Source organism: Branchiostoma lanceolatum, chromosome 13, assembly GCF_035083965.1.
Source record: "Branchiostoma lanceolatum isolate klBraLanc5 chromosome 13, klBraLanc5.hap2, whole genome shotgun sequence".
In the NCBI taxonomy this organism is placed as follows: domain Eukaryota; kingdom Metazoa; phylum Chordata; class Leptocardii; order Amphioxiformes; family Branchiostomatidae; genus Branchiostoma; species Branchiostoma lanceolatum.
In genome coordinates this window covers 9172813-9189243 of record NC_089734.1, presented here as the reverse complement: position 1 = coordinate 9189243, position 16431 = coordinate 9172813, and the positions used below count along the sequence as shown (strand labels likewise).

The 16431-nt window shown below is 43.6% G+C and overlaps 3 protein-coding genes across 4 annotated transcripts; 1 reads left to right on the top strand and 2 right to left on the bottom strand.

Moving 5' to 3' along the window:
- Nucleotides 1-34: 34 nt before the first annotated feature.
- Nucleotides 35-3152, bottom strand: LOC136447413 (uncharacterized). Its single transcript, XM_066446325.1, has 2 exons — nt 2204-3152; nt 35-1047 (listed from the first exon to the last, which is right to left on the bottom strand). The coding sequence occupies exons 1-2, from the start codon at nt 2466-2468 to the stop codon at nt 518-520; spliced, it is 795 nt and encodes a 264-aa protein (XP_066302422.1). The 5' UTR covers nt 2469-3152; the 3' UTR covers nt 35-517.
- Nucleotides 3153-4475: 1323 nt separating this feature from the next.
- On the bottom strand, nt 4476-10142 carry LOC136447560 (potassium voltage-gated channel subfamily A member 1-like). Of its 2 annotated transcripts, none has more exons than XM_066446556.1 (6): nt 9879-10142; nt 9292-9489; nt 7263-7754; nt 6790-6994; nt 6172-6283; nt 4476-5769 (listed from the first exon to the last, which is right to left on the bottom strand). In XM_066446556.1, exons 1-6 carry the CDS (start codon nt 10049-10051, stop codon nt 5603-5605), a joined length of 1347 nt encoding a protein of 448 aa, XP_066302653.1. In that variant the 5' UTR covers nt 10052-10142; the 3' UTR covers nt 4476-5602. The 2 variants fall into 2 exon arrangements, with proteins under 2 accessions (XP_066302653.1, XP_066302654.1); XM_066446557.1 differs by having other exon boundaries at nt 6172-6280.
- A 3284-nt stretch (nt 10143-13426) lies between these two features.
- On the top strand, nt 13427-16413 carry LOC136446909 (apolipoprotein D-like). Its single transcript, XM_066445562.1, has 5 exons — nt 13427-13670; nt 14198-14335; nt 15108-15220; nt 15712-15817; nt 16071-16413. The coding sequence occupies exons 1-5, from the start codon at nt 13581-13583 to the stop codon at nt 16209-16211; spliced, it is 588 nt and encodes a 195-aa protein (XP_066301659.1). The 5' UTR covers nt 13427-13580; the 3' UTR covers nt 16212-16413.
- Nucleotides 16414-16431: the final 18 nt, after the last annotated feature.

The following is a 16431-nucleotide window of genomic DNA, read 5'->3' as shown; positions in this document are numbered from 1 at the left end:
ACTCCTAGATGAATAGAAATAACAAAAGCAATCGTATCATCAATCAAATGTTCATTATTTATTATGACAAGTATAATGTTCAATGGAGGAAAAAGGGGGATCGGAAGCATTTGGAACATTATTATTTCTAGCATTATTTGAGTTGGAAATACATATACATATATATACAACACAGCCAAATGATGGATGACAGCGGTCCTCGTCAAAAGTGACGGACGAACCACCATATATACATATACGTTACATGTACATACAATTCTGTCTCTGTTAACATTTCTTAGCCTTAGATGTCACATTAGATGTAACAACAAGTAATGTTATATACTTAGAAATGGTTTTCTACAAGATTGTATTTACACAAAAATATATTTGCGTCATTCGTCGGTTCGGTACTATGATTAGGCACATACAAAAAACGACCCATTTTTAATACAAAGGCATAGTTAGTCTTTTAACTTTTTTCCTGAGCATCTCATCTATCTTATGGACACATATGACTTATCTATATACATTAAGCTTACATTAAGCTGAAATCGTCCCATGCTTTGTTGTAGTCGAAGTGTTTTTTCAGCCAAGTCTCCACCTTGACATTGTTTCGTCTGATTTCTGCAGTTTCCTCCTCCTCCGCAAGGTGAACAACAGGCTGTCTCGGTTTCTGAGGCTTGTTTGTCCCTCTGGACGCACTCACGTCGTTTGGAGGGGCTTGTAGGACTAGTTGACGCTGCTCGATGGCCAGTCTGTCTTTCAGACCTTTTATGTTGTCCACGTCAACATCTTTGAGGTCGAAGTTGTGAAAAACCCGCTTAATTTCCCTGTCAACAGACATGCTACCCGTGCGTGTACCCTCCCGTCTGGGCGTGTAGGTCCTCAGAGCGGCGAACTTTGTGTCTTGAGGCGGCGCCGACTTGGCGTAAATCTTCCTTAAGAAAGGAGACGTCGCGCGAGGAGAGATCTTTCTGACGTCTTGGGATGAGTCTTGTACGATGTAGTCGCTAGATTTCTGCAGGCGGATTGAAGCCCAGACATTTGGATAATAACCGGGCTTACCTGCAAAGCGACAAGAATTTGAAGATGTTGTTTTTCATGTATCTATTACCAAAATGAATTTTGCGTACATTATACATACATAGAACCGTAGGCGTCGAAGAAGGGTTAGTCATTTTAGTAGTTACGTCAGGAATTGAAACCACAATGAACATGATATTGTAACTTGGATGGGAAAATTGTCAAAACATATGCTTTCATAAATTGTTCTACAAATGGTCTCTTATTAAGCTTAAGCTATGGCACCTGATATGCTTCTTTCTCACAACAACACGGACAAGCCAAACGTATTGGGAAATGTTTTCTATTAGCCTGAACTGTCAGAGAAAATATGAAAATAGAGACACAATGACACATGTTCTAACGATTTAATGTTTCTTACCGCAACAAAAAGCACCATACATTAGAAACGTTTACTTAACATCTATGGCACCCCTTTTACTCGTTTGAACACTCGTTTATGGGGCAAGGCTTTTAGCTCGTACAATTTCGGCACTTAACGACAGAGAAATGGATCCCTCCATTTGGCCTGGAGTTATAATTACAATACAGGAGAACTAGAATATCTTGGGCCCCGTCTAAAGTTTTCAGCATTATCAGCGAGGGCAAAGTACTTCGCGGCATATACTAACGCGATATCGCTTTCTTCGCACTTTGTTCTTTACCTGCACGCCTTAAGCATATAATCTTCTGGGGAAGTGTTTTTTCTCGAAGGACGCATGTATCATATGTTATGATTTTCATTTAATATTACATTAGGTCTGTTTCCTTCTTGTTTAGCATCAAATGTGGTATAATATTGTTTAAAAAAAAGCCAATTTTAAGTTTTTAGCGTTTGTAGCTATGAAAACGGAACCCTAACTACTCGTTTGAGAAACATTTAGGAATTCCTGATTATCTACAAAGATCATCAGTCGTGATCAATCAAATGTGGCTTTCCAGATGTCGTTTCTCATCATTGTGGATGTATGACCCATTTGAGGAACATATCAAGCACAAATGAAACTAATTGGGAATTTTCTTCAATATGCTCTAAAGGCCAAAACAATAAAAGTACAGGTGTTACAGCAGAAGACAGATATCTGGCAGAAACGCCCATGTTGAATCGTAAACACGACAACAGAAAGTCTGTTAGCTTGTTGGAAGACGCGCCTCATACCTGTTGATTCGGGAAGATTGTAGCTGATAGCAGGCAACAGACTGACGTGTTTCCGGAAAAGTGCATCTTCCACCGTGTGCAGGGGTAGGGACTGTCCCCGGACCTGCATCGGGAGGGTAGCGGCTCTCTCCCGTCCCGTTTGCGGGGCCGGTGCTGCCGTGGGCGCGGGCGGGGGGAAAGACGACGACGGGCCCCAGACACTCAACAACCCGCGGGGCGACTTCCGTACGTCCCCCCTCTCCTTACTCCTCTGTAGCAATGACATCCCGAGTTCACGAGGACAGAAACAGCGGAGTAGCCGATGCGTGTGTCACCAGCTCAACACCCAAATCCTCCAGGTTTTGCCCAAAGAATGTCCCCGCCAGTTGGTGATCTGTATCAGACATGTTCCTGCGCAGGAATTCGCCCCAAAACTATCTCCTGGCAGTTGGCACCCGTGCCGGCGTCCAAGAAATTCCTCTCGAGACAGAAAGGCACCCACCTTGCCAGTGTTATCAAAACTAGAACATAAGTCCGGTGGTGCTGAGAGTACGTGCTTAAACAAATCCCCCGTCCTTATGCTTCCATGGAGAGGCGAGTCCATATAAACAAGTGACAAGTCACCTCTGCACGGCTCCACTGCTGTCACCGGTTGTATATCCCGTCCCTACTGGCAACCAAGATGCCGGAGGGACATTCTGACAAAACGTCAACAAGACAGCTTGTTCGACGGGACAAGGGCTAATTAAGCAGCGTGTGATTGACACTCCTGACCCCTTATTAACTCTCAGAATAGGATCAAAACTCTCACAAAGAAAGGACTAAGACTACTCATCCCTTCCACGTTAGGACTTTACTGCGCATATCCCCAAGCTATAGTTATGGTAAACATGTAATACCCCCAAGCACGGTGTTGAAGTGTGATAGTTTACAGAGACCGCACACGAAATATGTCGTTCTACAGGTGTATTTAGTTGTCCGGTCTGGAAGCGTGCTATCCGTTACGGAGACTTTACAATAAACATAAACTCGACATGCTCAGAATTCTAATGGCACAACGTTCTTGGTCAGAAACGCGCGCCGAATTCTAACTCTCCAAGACAAAATTCTTTTGCAATATCAACTGTCAGAGTGTAGTTTTGTATCATGGATACACACGGATACAGAAAGAGTTGTGTCCGACTGTTTCTAACAGGAAGACAGGTCGGCATACACACCAAACAATGTGAATTAATCTAATGGGTGTCAATGGCTGTGTTTGCGGTACCTGGGCTCTGTGAGACATATAAACTAGAGCCTTTCTTTCATTTCGTCAGTTTACTTTTTCGGTGTTGTCGTTTGACAGAACAATTCTACAAAGCGACTGACAGCAGAATGTTTTTGTAGCGTGTTTCTATATGTCTCTGTGTTGAAGGGAGCGCCGGTTTCTGTTTGTTGATATCAAAGAAAGTTAGAATAATACGAAGAAACATTAAATGAAACAAGGAACTCAAAACCTTTGTCAACTCTATCTAAATTTCAGCTGCGAATTCATCATTTTACAGCAAATCTTGCGCTATCAACGTTACACAAACGACTGCTCTTAATAACCTGTAATTTAGACGGGAATCACCCAGAAGTCATCAACTCAAAAATCCAGTATTAATTCCAAACACGTATACTGTCGCACAGGGCAGTCAGTATAAAGTTTGAGGGGAAACTTATCCGATCTCACTTGTTTACAATCAGCAAGTTCAGTTGTTAAATGTCGTCTGTAGGGGGGCGGGAAAACCGGGCTTCACACTTCAGCGAACTTCAAACGACAACAGGTGCCGACCAAACGACCCCCTGGCAAATAGACAACTTAACATTGCTCTTTTTACACATCCCATCGTAATTACTTTGTCTGAAAGGTTGCTACCAGTGCGTGCTCGAGAGCGCATTGTTTAGTTCAAGTGTAATGTTTGGTGCGGGAAGGCTGTCACTCTCCTCACGTAGTTCCACTGTGACGACTCATGAAAGCAAACCCACCGTGTTCGGAAAAACGAACTGTATTCAACTGGAGCGTGTCTAACGGCAAATAGTCTTAGTGCAACGGCGGGCTTACTGTAAACTTTGTCTGAGCTCCACGTAGAGGAGTAAACTTGGGACAAAGGTGGTGTTTTGCTGAGGGGAAGGAGAGTTTCACTCAAGTGGATGTTCACGTATAATTGTTTCTTTGTAACTGGAAACGTTGGATGTTTTATATTCTCCACATGAACTTTTCTAATTGACTGTGATATTGACTGAGATAATTAAAAGACTCAGTGTACGATAATAGGAAGCTGTAATATGATAAGAAACATCATGAGGTTATGAATATATTCTCATTTCTACTTCACTGTACATGTACTCTCATCGCTTGATAAGTCACTGTGTGTGTGATTTGTTCTAACATGTCTGAAAGCATTTCAACAGCGGCACAAATAGTGTATTCCGTTCTTTAAACACGAATACATGCCCTAGCCTCTACCAGGCCCCGCGGATGGCTGGAAAATAGTAGAAATTGGACAAATAGAGTGAATAGTATACTAAGGGAGTCAGCTACGTCGCAAACTGTAACTTCTAACTTCTCTGGTATGTTATCCGTCTATTCGGCCAATGTCTACGATTTTTCAGCGCCCTGTGGAGCCTGGTAGAGGCTATACATACCCTGGGAATACCCATTAATGACCTGTTACACAGATAGGATGGCTTATTGCTGAACAAAGTACGCAAGACTAAGCTTCTTTCGCGAAAGACAGTACGTCAACTTTACTTGTTATAGCAGCGATGTAGAGATGGCTATTGTGAGACACCACAACAATACTAGATTAGCACCATTTGCGGGCATATATATTTCTGACTTATATGGTGATCGCCCCACTATAGTGTCGATGGCATTGTTGTTGCTGTTGTTCATTCTTCGTTTTCAAAGTAAGGCTATGTTGATTGGATTATATGGATGACATAAGCCCCCCCCCCAAAAAAAAATCGATCGTACTGTAAATTGCACAAAGCAGTTGCAAATAGAGCACATCTGCGTCGAAAATTGCAAAACAAAAATTGGAAAACAGATACTAATGTCGTAGAATGCCAAAGTCAATTTCAAATCAAAAAAAGACGTGAAAGAACAAAAATGAAGAATCTTTTCTTCGGTATACCATACTTCATGTGTTAAGTCAGTTGTTCAACCTTTCTGACGACTTAGATTTCATAATGAAGGCAACTTTTTTGCCAAAGTTTTTTTTCGCACGCTCGCATCAGTTTTGGGGTTCCCAGCCTGGGGGTGTCATCCATATAGTCAAATCAACATGGCCTAACCACTGATTTATGGTTGGTTGGTCCACAGAATGGTTTTGCCTGAGTGTTTAGAAATGTTACAATGCTTCTCAGTATGTACATTTACATGGCGTGGCCTAATCAATCTACTTCCTCGTTGTCTCCTGTCGCCTCCTTCTTCCTACTTTCTTCCCAGTCCTTCTCTATTTTCTGGTTGTACAGCCGGTCGAACTGCGTGACAATCACGGGGACGGGCAGGGAGATGGTCAGGATTCCGGCCAGGGCACACAGCGAACCGACAAACTTACCTACACACAAACACAACAGGGTATCAGAACAAAGATGCGACGATACAGTATGACGCTCAGAATTTGGGGATCAAACACATTTCCGTTCAATCTACATACTAGTAGCGCAACATACGCAATAGTAAGACAAGGATTGCTTGCTTTTCCTGAAGAGCTCTTTACCTAATGCATTAACAGATTAACACTCCTTGAAAATAAAGTAGCCCACAAATCACGTGTTATCATTGCTCACAAATAGACATTTATCCAACGTAATCTTTGGATCATCTCTGAAACCCTGAATTTGGCACATTTAAGTGACCTTAAATCCAATAAGAGCCCCTGCTATGATGACGAAGAAGTTCCGATGTGTTTGTTTGTTTGTTTGTTTTTTGTTTAGGAAAGTTGGCGGTGCTGACTCACCTGCTCCTGTCTGTGGGTAGGTGTCTCCGTACCCTAGCGTTACCATGGTAACGATGGCCCACCAGAAGGCGTCAGGGATGCTAGAGAAGTGCGACTCGGAGTCTTCCTGCTGCTGTGATGAATAAGAGCGTCATTTAGACAGCACAATGGCCTCTAGCAGGCTCCATCAGATGGCGGGAAAGAACGAAACTGGCCAAATAGGCAGATAACATGCCAGAGGAGTTTAGCCGGCCGGGAGTGCAGTTTGCCACCTCAGGAGCCTGTCGGTAGTCGCCTTCATCAAACCGTTTTCAAACGGCATCAAAGTATTCCACCAACCAGGCTCCTGAGGTGGCAAACCGTACTCTACTCCCGGCCGGCTAAACTCCTCTGGCATGTTATCTGTCTATTTGACCAATTTCTACTCCTTCCAGCCACTTCTGGTTAGGAAGAAGCTAAGCAAATAGGTACTGATGCTGAGTGACGCTAGATGTTGAAGGTTCTATGGTCCAGTTTCATGGGTTCTCCGCCGCTGTTGTAGTTATGATCATGACAAAGCCGCGGCGGAAGTAGAATTCAACGGAATAGTTTTTAGCATTTGCGGAGTATGCATTAGTTGGGTGTTTTACTCAGTTTTACCTGAAGCTGCTCCACGTAGTAGATGGCTGAAGCGAACAGGATGACGAGGATGACCATGAAGACCAGCAGCATGCCGATGTCACTGCCGCTGCCTGCCAGGGTGCTGCCCATCATCTTCAGACCCTCCGAGTACCGGGAGAGTTTGAAGATGCGAAGGACGCGGACCAGCCGCATCAGCCGCAGAGTCAGCGACGCCTTGCGGTACCTGTTGGAACAGCATCATTTTCTAGGTACAGAATAAAATCGACTGAGGTCTTTTGGGGACATGACAGGCTATTGGATCATCGTGAACATGAAAAAGAAAATGTAAGAACCAATTTCGACTTCGTTGCCTTCACATAGTCTTGAGCCCTAAATGTCTTTTTTTGGTTAAAAAAACTAATGAAAAGACTGAAGGCTTTCTCTCATTTCTAAGACACTGCTTAAAAATTTAACAGTAAACGTAAGACACATATACAAGAAGGCAGTCTTACAGTCCGCTGGTCTCCCCGTTACTCGCCAGCACCACGGATACCGTGATGAAGTACGGCACGATGGCGAGCACGTCGAACACGTTCAGCACGCTCCGGAAGTAGTTCTTCTTACTGGGGCACGCCACGAACCGCAGCACCACTTCTAACGTGAACCACGCCACGCACACCGTCTCTATCCAGAAGAACTCCGTCGTGAACTCAACCTCGGGGTTCTGAGCGCGCTCGGAGAAACTCGGCAACGTCTCCAGACATAAACTTGAGATAGACAGGAGAATGAAACCGACACATAGTACGGCGTACAGTTTAGACCAGATAGAACTATTGGGAATCTCTAGGAAGAGCCAGAGTTTGCCGAAACAGTCGTCCCGGGTGAGTATTTGTGAGCTTGCCGCGCCACAGCCTTCCTTCCTACGGTATTTCTCGATGACGTCATCACCTAGCTGGAAGAAGCGGAGCTCGTCTGTGAAGACGTCGAGAGGAACTTCACTGGGTCTGAGCGGGAAAAAAATCATAGTTTTAAAAACTGTAATATTCTATCGGTTATCACGTTTTACGATTTATATTTGTAATAATTCTGTGTGTCTGTACTGTATACTATTGGCACAACGGATCATTTTTGTGATCTATCCGTATCGGATAGATCACAAAAATGATCGTCTCAAAACTAAATTTGTTCCCCGTACTTCATATCAACACACAGCACATACCAGTTGGAACCCTACCAATAATAAGCTATTCTATATTTGGGAACAACGGCACTATCTAGTTCTCCAAGCTCTATCTACAACTGAAGAATCTTGCAAAGCGACAGAAAAAAAACAGGACTTCCATAATGCTTCCATCGCGCCCTACCCTGAATGAAACTTCAAATCCATTGTCCACCCAATCAATTACCCCGACACGTAGGTTGCCACTGCCATCGCTTCCAATCGGGAAAACATCAGCACTCCGGATTCATCTCCGCGTACTTTACGGTCCCGCTGACCTGATTTATCGATCCGTGTCGTCTGATTAAGGACAATAAACTGCGAGAAGCTATTTATGTAGAATAGAGTAACATTGTCGTGTGGAGAGAAAGAAAGGAGGGCTATTTTTGTTTCCTCTTTTTATCAACCTTGTATGTTAAGAGATCTAGAGAAGATTAATTAATTAGTCTAAGTATTTCATCAAAAGAATCATTTCGGAAAACGACAGTTTACATAGCCCACCCTACAGCTGACAGGTTTACTGAATGAGTGTTATTTATTACTTAGGTGGGTCTTAGACCTGATTAAGTAGCCTCGTAACTGATGTCTTTGGGGGCAGTGAATAATTGACCTTACTGGAGAATACAACATACTGAATGGCAGTGAATCCCACCCCATCATAGCCTGCGTGTCATCCTGTTAAGTTCCAGGCTCTACCTCCACAGGATGACACTCAGGCTCACCCCATCATATATAGTCATAGATAGCTGTTCATCAACTCTCTATAGTGTATCTATGTAATTTTGTTGTGTCAGAAAGGTATTTATCAAACAGTAGTCAGAAAGTAAACAAGCTTTCATCAACCCTCAGACAGGATCATTAATTGGTCGTTTTTCTCCGCCCCTCGCGCGAGGTTGGAGTTTCCAGGCTACTGATTCAGAAATGAGTTAATGTGATTTGATTTGGTCTGGCTTCATTTGATGTGATGTCGGATAACAAGTAAGGGGAGACAAATAACTGCGACATCTTTATATTTTCGCTCTGTTTCTACCCTCTCAGTTTCTTTCTACCAAATCTTAATTGACACAACAAAAGTACAGCGACTTTCGTAAGGTCTTCTACGACCTTACATATAAACAAAATAAAACAAAGCTAACAAGTGGATACAAACAAATGATTTAGCCTACGTACAAGTATATGGATCAATTAACATAATGAGTTTAACGCACCGTATACACTACTTGTTCAGTGGTCTAAACATCTTTGACGTAGTTACCTATCTGTACACAGGAAGGTTTTATATACAGCAGAGAAAGGTACAGCAGAGAAAGGTACAGACGTACCTATGAAGCTTTCCGCCAGTCTGGTAAAAAGCGAGAATGGCCTCGGCGCTTGGCCGGTGTCTGTCGAAGAAATACTCCCTCCTCTCGGAGTCGTAGTACTGTCGTCTTCTGGCGGGGTCTCCGAGAAGAGTGTCCGGGAATCGAGACAATGTCTCCGGCTGAGTCTCCAACTTCAGACCGCTGACATTGATGACGATCCTGTCGATACAAATTTGGCCTTGACACTGACGGCGCGAAATAAGAAATTAAAATTTCGTTCTACCTTGATTTATGAAAAGTGCTGCGGTTGACAAATGCACAGTGCAAAGTCAATGTCGACTGCCTGATTAAATTTGCTTGTTGTGCGGTGATATACCGTAAACCAATCAAGCTAGCAGCTGTGCTGTCAGTTTTGATTTCAAAATGCTCGTGCTTACACATGCTTTATGTGTCATAATTCACAATACCTGCTTTTTATCTGAATATAGATATGATGTGATCGAATACTAATATCGGGTCCCTAGAAGCTTAATGAAGAATTCGAAACACAACCTTTTGTTTGATTATGAAAAGCTTGGTATTTGCATACGTTCCTAATGTTAACGTACCTGCAGCGGCGATGGTCGTACTCCGCCAGCCGCCGTTCCTCGGTCAGGTCCCGTTGGAAGTCGCTCCAGCGGGGCGGCGCCTCCCTGGGCCGGGCCATCCGCGGCTGGGCCCACGGGCTCCCCTTCTGGTCTCCCCCCGCACAATCCATAGTAGATATCAGGGCAGCCTCCATGTCAATAGAGATGGTGATTTTTCACGGCGGGAACCTTGCTGGCTGGGGGTGTTGGCGGCTTGCCTGGGCCCAATAAGCCTTAACGCGGTGTCTTTATCTGTAAGTCAGTCGTCCCCGAGACCGTTAGCAAGGCCGTATCAAGCGGTACCGATGGTTTTACATCCTTCCAACATGGACCAACACAGTACGCCTGGCTGATTATATTGACTTCTTGAGCCTTCAGATGGACGACTGTCACCCAGCACTGTCAGGCATGACAACGAAAAGATAAATCCGTATACTCAGCGACGTTCAACAGTCTTCCACACACGCCCAGTCGTGCTTGCCAAGATTTCAGCCACCCTCATTCACCGTACTGAGGTAGTGCCAACGCTAGACGGATGCACTACGCACGGCAGGGCACTGTCGCAATGGTCAACTCAGCGATATCATAAAAGTACGTCGGCAGGAGCGATGCACTCTGGGCATTCCCTTGATGAGCATAACTCTCTCATCACTGCGATGGCCTGTGTCCACCAGGCTGTGTATGTCAGGAATGTTCTCATCACCATTAGAAAGCCCGTTTGCAGCTACAGAGTTACACTCCCTTCCTACACTGCATGGACTATCGCAGACGTAAAATAGGGGTGTAAAAGTATACTTGTAGCAATTTTAGTTACTGGCTGCAGTGCAATTTTATGCGTATACTTTTGCAATTAACGGCTATACTTAGCAGATTTACGGGCATGCGTAGCACGGTAACAAATCCACTCAATGCGTATAGTTGATTACTTTAACTGTACTAATAAACTGTTCAATTTATATACGTAAGTATGCAAATGAAATTGCACTGTACTGCTGAGTACGACGCTTCTTGAATTACTTTATATCGTTTGCGTCATCAGTTGAATTTTCAATCGGGACTTGACCTCAAAGATCAACTGTGTTTCTTGAAATGGGCAAACTATCACTTTCACTCTATTAAAACCATTTTTCAAAAGGTGAAATCTTGAAGGGCAGCTCACTAAATCAAATAAAGCCGAACTCACATCTAATAACAGAGACCATGTCATCATCCACGGCTTAATTTTTGTTAATTTCCTCCAATACATTAATCTATCGTGTGGCCAATTCCACTGGAAGTGGGTTTTAATGAATTAATAGAGTTCCATCCGTCACGCGGCGGATCTCGCGGGTACGGTCATCCCTTTTCACGCGTCGACCACCCAAGGGCGTGCTCCTTCAGTAATTGACCTCTCACAGATGATACACTGTTCACCAAGTTTCTGGTGGCCCCTCGTTTGTTCTTTATTGACAGAGGTCAGAGCAGTCATTAAGAGGTGGCATGTATCACAGGCATTCCAATCATGCGGCCTAAAATAGCGCCATCTCTAGGTGTGCGGATGGTGACCTGGATACAGGCGTGCCAGAGATGTGTGCAGACTAGTGCGTCACTGTCACTGGATTATGTGCTGGTTTAGCACATTTCTGTGGTCAAACATAATCCATGTACAAAATCGCCGTCTAGACAATATTCATAAGTCAAGTAATAACTTTTTAGGCCCCTTGTATGAGTTATGTGTGTCTGACGTTAAACTGTGGGAGGCCAGCTTGCTAAATTGTTTGACAGTACGTCGTCCTAAAATTTACCAATTAAAGAATGGAGAGACAGCGACCCTCCCTTTAGCCATACTGGGTTGTTTACGGTGGTTCCTATGGTCCCCCTGGCCATACACCAATCTATCATGACTACTTAGTATCATGTCCATTATGTTGTCATGTTTGTCAGTTGTTGAGGAAAATACGTACGTCTAGAGTATGTTGCCAACACAATATACTTTGAATTTCTGCTACTAACAAAAAGAAGTCAGATTTCGTTGAAAGGGGTTGTTCCTAAAGTGCCATCCATTCTAATATATAGTACTGACACTACTGAATGCATGTTAGAGACTCAGAATGAATCACCCAACCGATGTGAGTATGCCCTGTCGGGCGAGTGAAGTCGGCTGAGGTGACACTTTCCCCTCGTTCATCATTGTCAGCCCGGTTTTGCCAGGGAAATGAAACACACAGCAACCTCGCATCACAGTGTTCTGTGCTGCCTTGTTTAAGGCACAGTCATGTTATCTGTTTGGATCATGTTAACGATGTATTCTCTGATTTATAAACTCTACGTCTACCCACGTATCTATAAAGACACACACACACACGCACGCGCGCACATATATATATATATATATATATATATATATATATATATACACACACACGCACGCACACGCACACGTACACACGCACGCGCGCACACACATATATACACACACACACACACACACGCACGCTCACGCGCGCACACACGCACACATGCACACGCACACACACGCACACACACGCGCACACACACGCACACACACACACGCACGCACACACGCACACACGCACACACGCATACGCACGCACGCACACACGCATACACGCACGCACGCACACGCACACACGTTTTAGGGGGCATGGCGCATACAACAGGCATACTTGTTCAACTATTTGTACCTTGAGTCGTTCCCAGCAAATTGTTGATTGGACTGTCTAAAGTTCGAGGTTAAAACATGTATATGGTGGTCAAAGTGGGTCAAACTCCGGTCTGAAGTCAACAAAACTGATAAACGCCCATGCGGGGAAACATGTGAGTTTGTTGGTATCTAACTAATATCTTACTATCGGTGGAAAAACAATATTGTCTTTCTACATAAACTGTCTTCTACCGGTGGAAAAACAATAAATATTGTCTTTGTACATACACTGTACCCACAAAATACCAGTACGTCTAAAAGCCACACTGACGCCGCAGAGTTGTAGAAAGCGGCCGTTGTTCTCCGAGACACTTGTAGTCCTGAACTGTTAGTTATAGATTGGAATTAGAGTCGCCATCCATCTACAGTCATCCTTCTCCAGGACGATTGGAAGTTTGTTGCCGCCAGATGGTGCTTGGATGAGTTTTGATATCAATCATAGTCAACTATACAAGTAGCCATATCAAAGGACGACCTGACCAATGTGACTCGTTTTTGGTGGTCCCTAAGAAACTTTTCCCAATTGACACAAGCATCGAGAATCCTGTCTAGTACAGTGACCACCTGTCTACATAGACCAGATTTTATCGGCCCATTGTGTGGTCTTCTTGAGCAGTTTTGACTGGCAGTACGTAACAGGAAGACATGACAATCTATTGTATTCCTAAGTGTAACGTTCCAACTAAAGGTAAGGCTCTATTGTTCTGTTTAGGTGAAGTATAGGGCAAAGAAACCGTTATTAAAGTTGTCCCTCAACTCCCATTTAACTGGGTCAACGTCCGAAAGGGCTGACACAATGATGACGTCACCACGTTGTGTAAGAGCGTTACGAAACAGTAGTCTAATATTGACCTCCAGATAACAATAAATCATGCGGCGCAACATGTGAGTACACAGGGTTACTGAGGGTATAAAATCCGCGACTGCAGAGGACAGATTCAGTTCTCAAGCGACTCTCCTTGCTGTGAAGTTACCGCACGATGCTGCTGGCTGTTGTTGTGTCCGCCGTCCTGGCGCTGTCTGTCCCGGCGGTACAGGGACAGGTCTACGGTTGGGGAGGGTGTCCAAATGTAAGTACTGTATACAAATGTTCATATTAAAAAGGCTTACGAATCTTTATAGTATGAGACAATTCTCATTCAAGCACTAACGTATAACATTTGAGTGAAAGCAGTTTTGAGAAAGTTATAATCATCATGTTGACCGAACTCAGTTCTGTACATGTTATATGGCAAATAATATGGCATGACATCTGTACATGACATGTTAAATGGCAAATATGGATGTTTTGCGACAAAAGACATTCTAACGTTACATGTGTGGCAACGGTTGATTGCTTTAACCAAGACGTCTGCACTGTGGTCTACTTTTCAAGAGTTAAGTCCACATTATGAAATTTAAAAAAAATACATATATCAAAGAAACAAAATTTAAATGGAATAAACATGTGCATGTGTGTAGCTTTTCCACATCATATATGCTACATACGAGAAGAGTAGATTACGTTTTTTTTCTTCCTATGGACAGATTGAAGACCAAAGAGTAAGATATCAATGGAATCGGCGGGTTACAATGTGGTACTTGTTTCTGTCCCCAGGTTCCTACAGCACAGAACTTTGCTGTAGACAGGTGGCTGGGCACGTGGATCGAGATCGCCCGCTTCCCCAGCAGCGTGGAAGAGAACGTGGACTGTGGAACTGACACTTACACCAGACTACAGGACGGCAGGATTGAGGTCAGTTTGTTAGTTTGTTAGTTTGTTAGTTTGTTAGTTTGTTTGTTTATATTTGTAACCCACTGGGGATTACCCTGAGGAGAGCAGAAGTCCTGGCCCAAACCGTACAGAATGGAAAAGATTGCTGCCCGATGTGCCACTTGGCACGGGAGGATCTAAGTCAAGTAACTCTTATATTACATGCCCGGTAAACCGCCCATGGCGTAACACACCAGATTTGTAGTGAACAGTACAAGCTGCTTATCTGGACGGATGTATTTGATTCAATCACACCGGTTAGGACCCCTACACTTTTCGATAAAGATGAGTGCGGTTGCTTCTTTTAGTGCTCAAGGTGTGGACCTCCATTTCACGACATATCCGGGGGACTTCCCTAACCTAAGCTAGGTACTCGTTTTCACCTAAGGGACGTGAGGAAATTCGTACAAGTGCCTTTCCCAAAGGAAAAACGTCAGGGTATGTCAGAGGGTTCAAACCCAGGACTTCTGGGTCAAACACCCTGCTATTGCGTCACGTAACGTCATGTAAAGTTTGAATATGATATCCACCCATTTCAGTCTTCATAACAGACTTGTATATAAGTCGGGAAAGGGTATAGTACTATAGACCAAGGATTTCTTTAGACCAACGAAATCAGGATTACACCTCTTTTCCACTGATTGACCAAACATTTGACAGGTCGCTAAACACTTTTTATAGATAAAGAACGAACCTTGTTGTATGTTGTATTGATATTTCTCAAACTAACGAGTTGTTCTCCTTCTGTTATCAGTTCAAATATGGCGGCATCAGAGATGGACAGGCTATCGACCATGTCGCCCCTCTGTACGCCGTGTTCAACCCCAAGGATCCCGCCAAGTTCAACGTGCCTTACTTCGATATCAGGTAACAACAATCAGAACGTTCTTTGCTTGTTAGGCAAGCTTGTGTTAATTGCAAATATGACGCTTTTAGACAAAGCCCTATCTTTACAACCCCACGTATCTTTAGCAACATACCAACCAGCAAAAGATAGCGCTGTTTTCCCCTTTGCCCCGTCATGGCATTTACGTGATGCAACGTCATATGCATATGACTTGGATATAGAAACACGGTTTGAACATATTCTGTTGCTCAACCATTGGCATGACACATACATTTGGCTATGTATGGTCGATTCTTAATTTTCAACTAGTAGTTGAAAATTAAGAATCGACCAATATATAGCCAAATGTATGTAAAACGTGTTAACAGCAACACTGAGCATGTTACTGTGGAGTGCGCCACCTGGCGATACGTCTGCTCAGCACAATTATTCTCGGACTTCTCGGCACAGTATATACAGCATTTCTTTGTACCCCGACGCGAAAACATCTTTGTCCTTGTCTTCTCCACAGTTTCCTACCAGAAATGCCCTACTGGATTCTAGAGATAGACCACGACCCGGAGACCGGTTACTTTGTGGGATACACTTGCATGGATGCCTGGATCGGAAACATGCAGGTACATTAGCGACAATAGCGATATATTATAAGCATTCTATGATCTCAAGCTGTACCGTTTTATACTTTTGTAGTAAGATATCGGAATGCATTCCTTTGCTATGAAAATGACGATGACAGCACAGTTGAGAGTGTCATTTCTTACATGAATGTCTGCGTACAGAGAATGGTTTATAACTATTAGCAATGTTATGAAAATTATCGTTTTAACGCAACCACAAAAGCAAAATTTTGTCTCATTCTTTTCTGTCTAGATTCTTTGGATCTTCAGCAAAGAGCGCGAAATGGACGAGGAGAGACTGAATGGCATTCTGGGACGGCTGGAAGGGTACGGCATCGACGTCAGCGAGCTGGAGTACGTCAGACAGGACGACACATGCCCCGCACTGCCCTGAGGACGAGAACTACCCTGGGAACGTCACGTCGACAAGGCGTCACCTTTCGTCGTTTTGACTAAAACTTCGACTTTGTAAAATACTTTTTTGTCAATTCAGTAGTAGAAAGATTACCCCTGCATAAGCCCAACATTGCGTTTTATTTTAACAATATCACGTATCACAGAAATCTTCGTTTGAATAAAAAAAGATATATATTTCACACCAGTTTCTGAGTTTT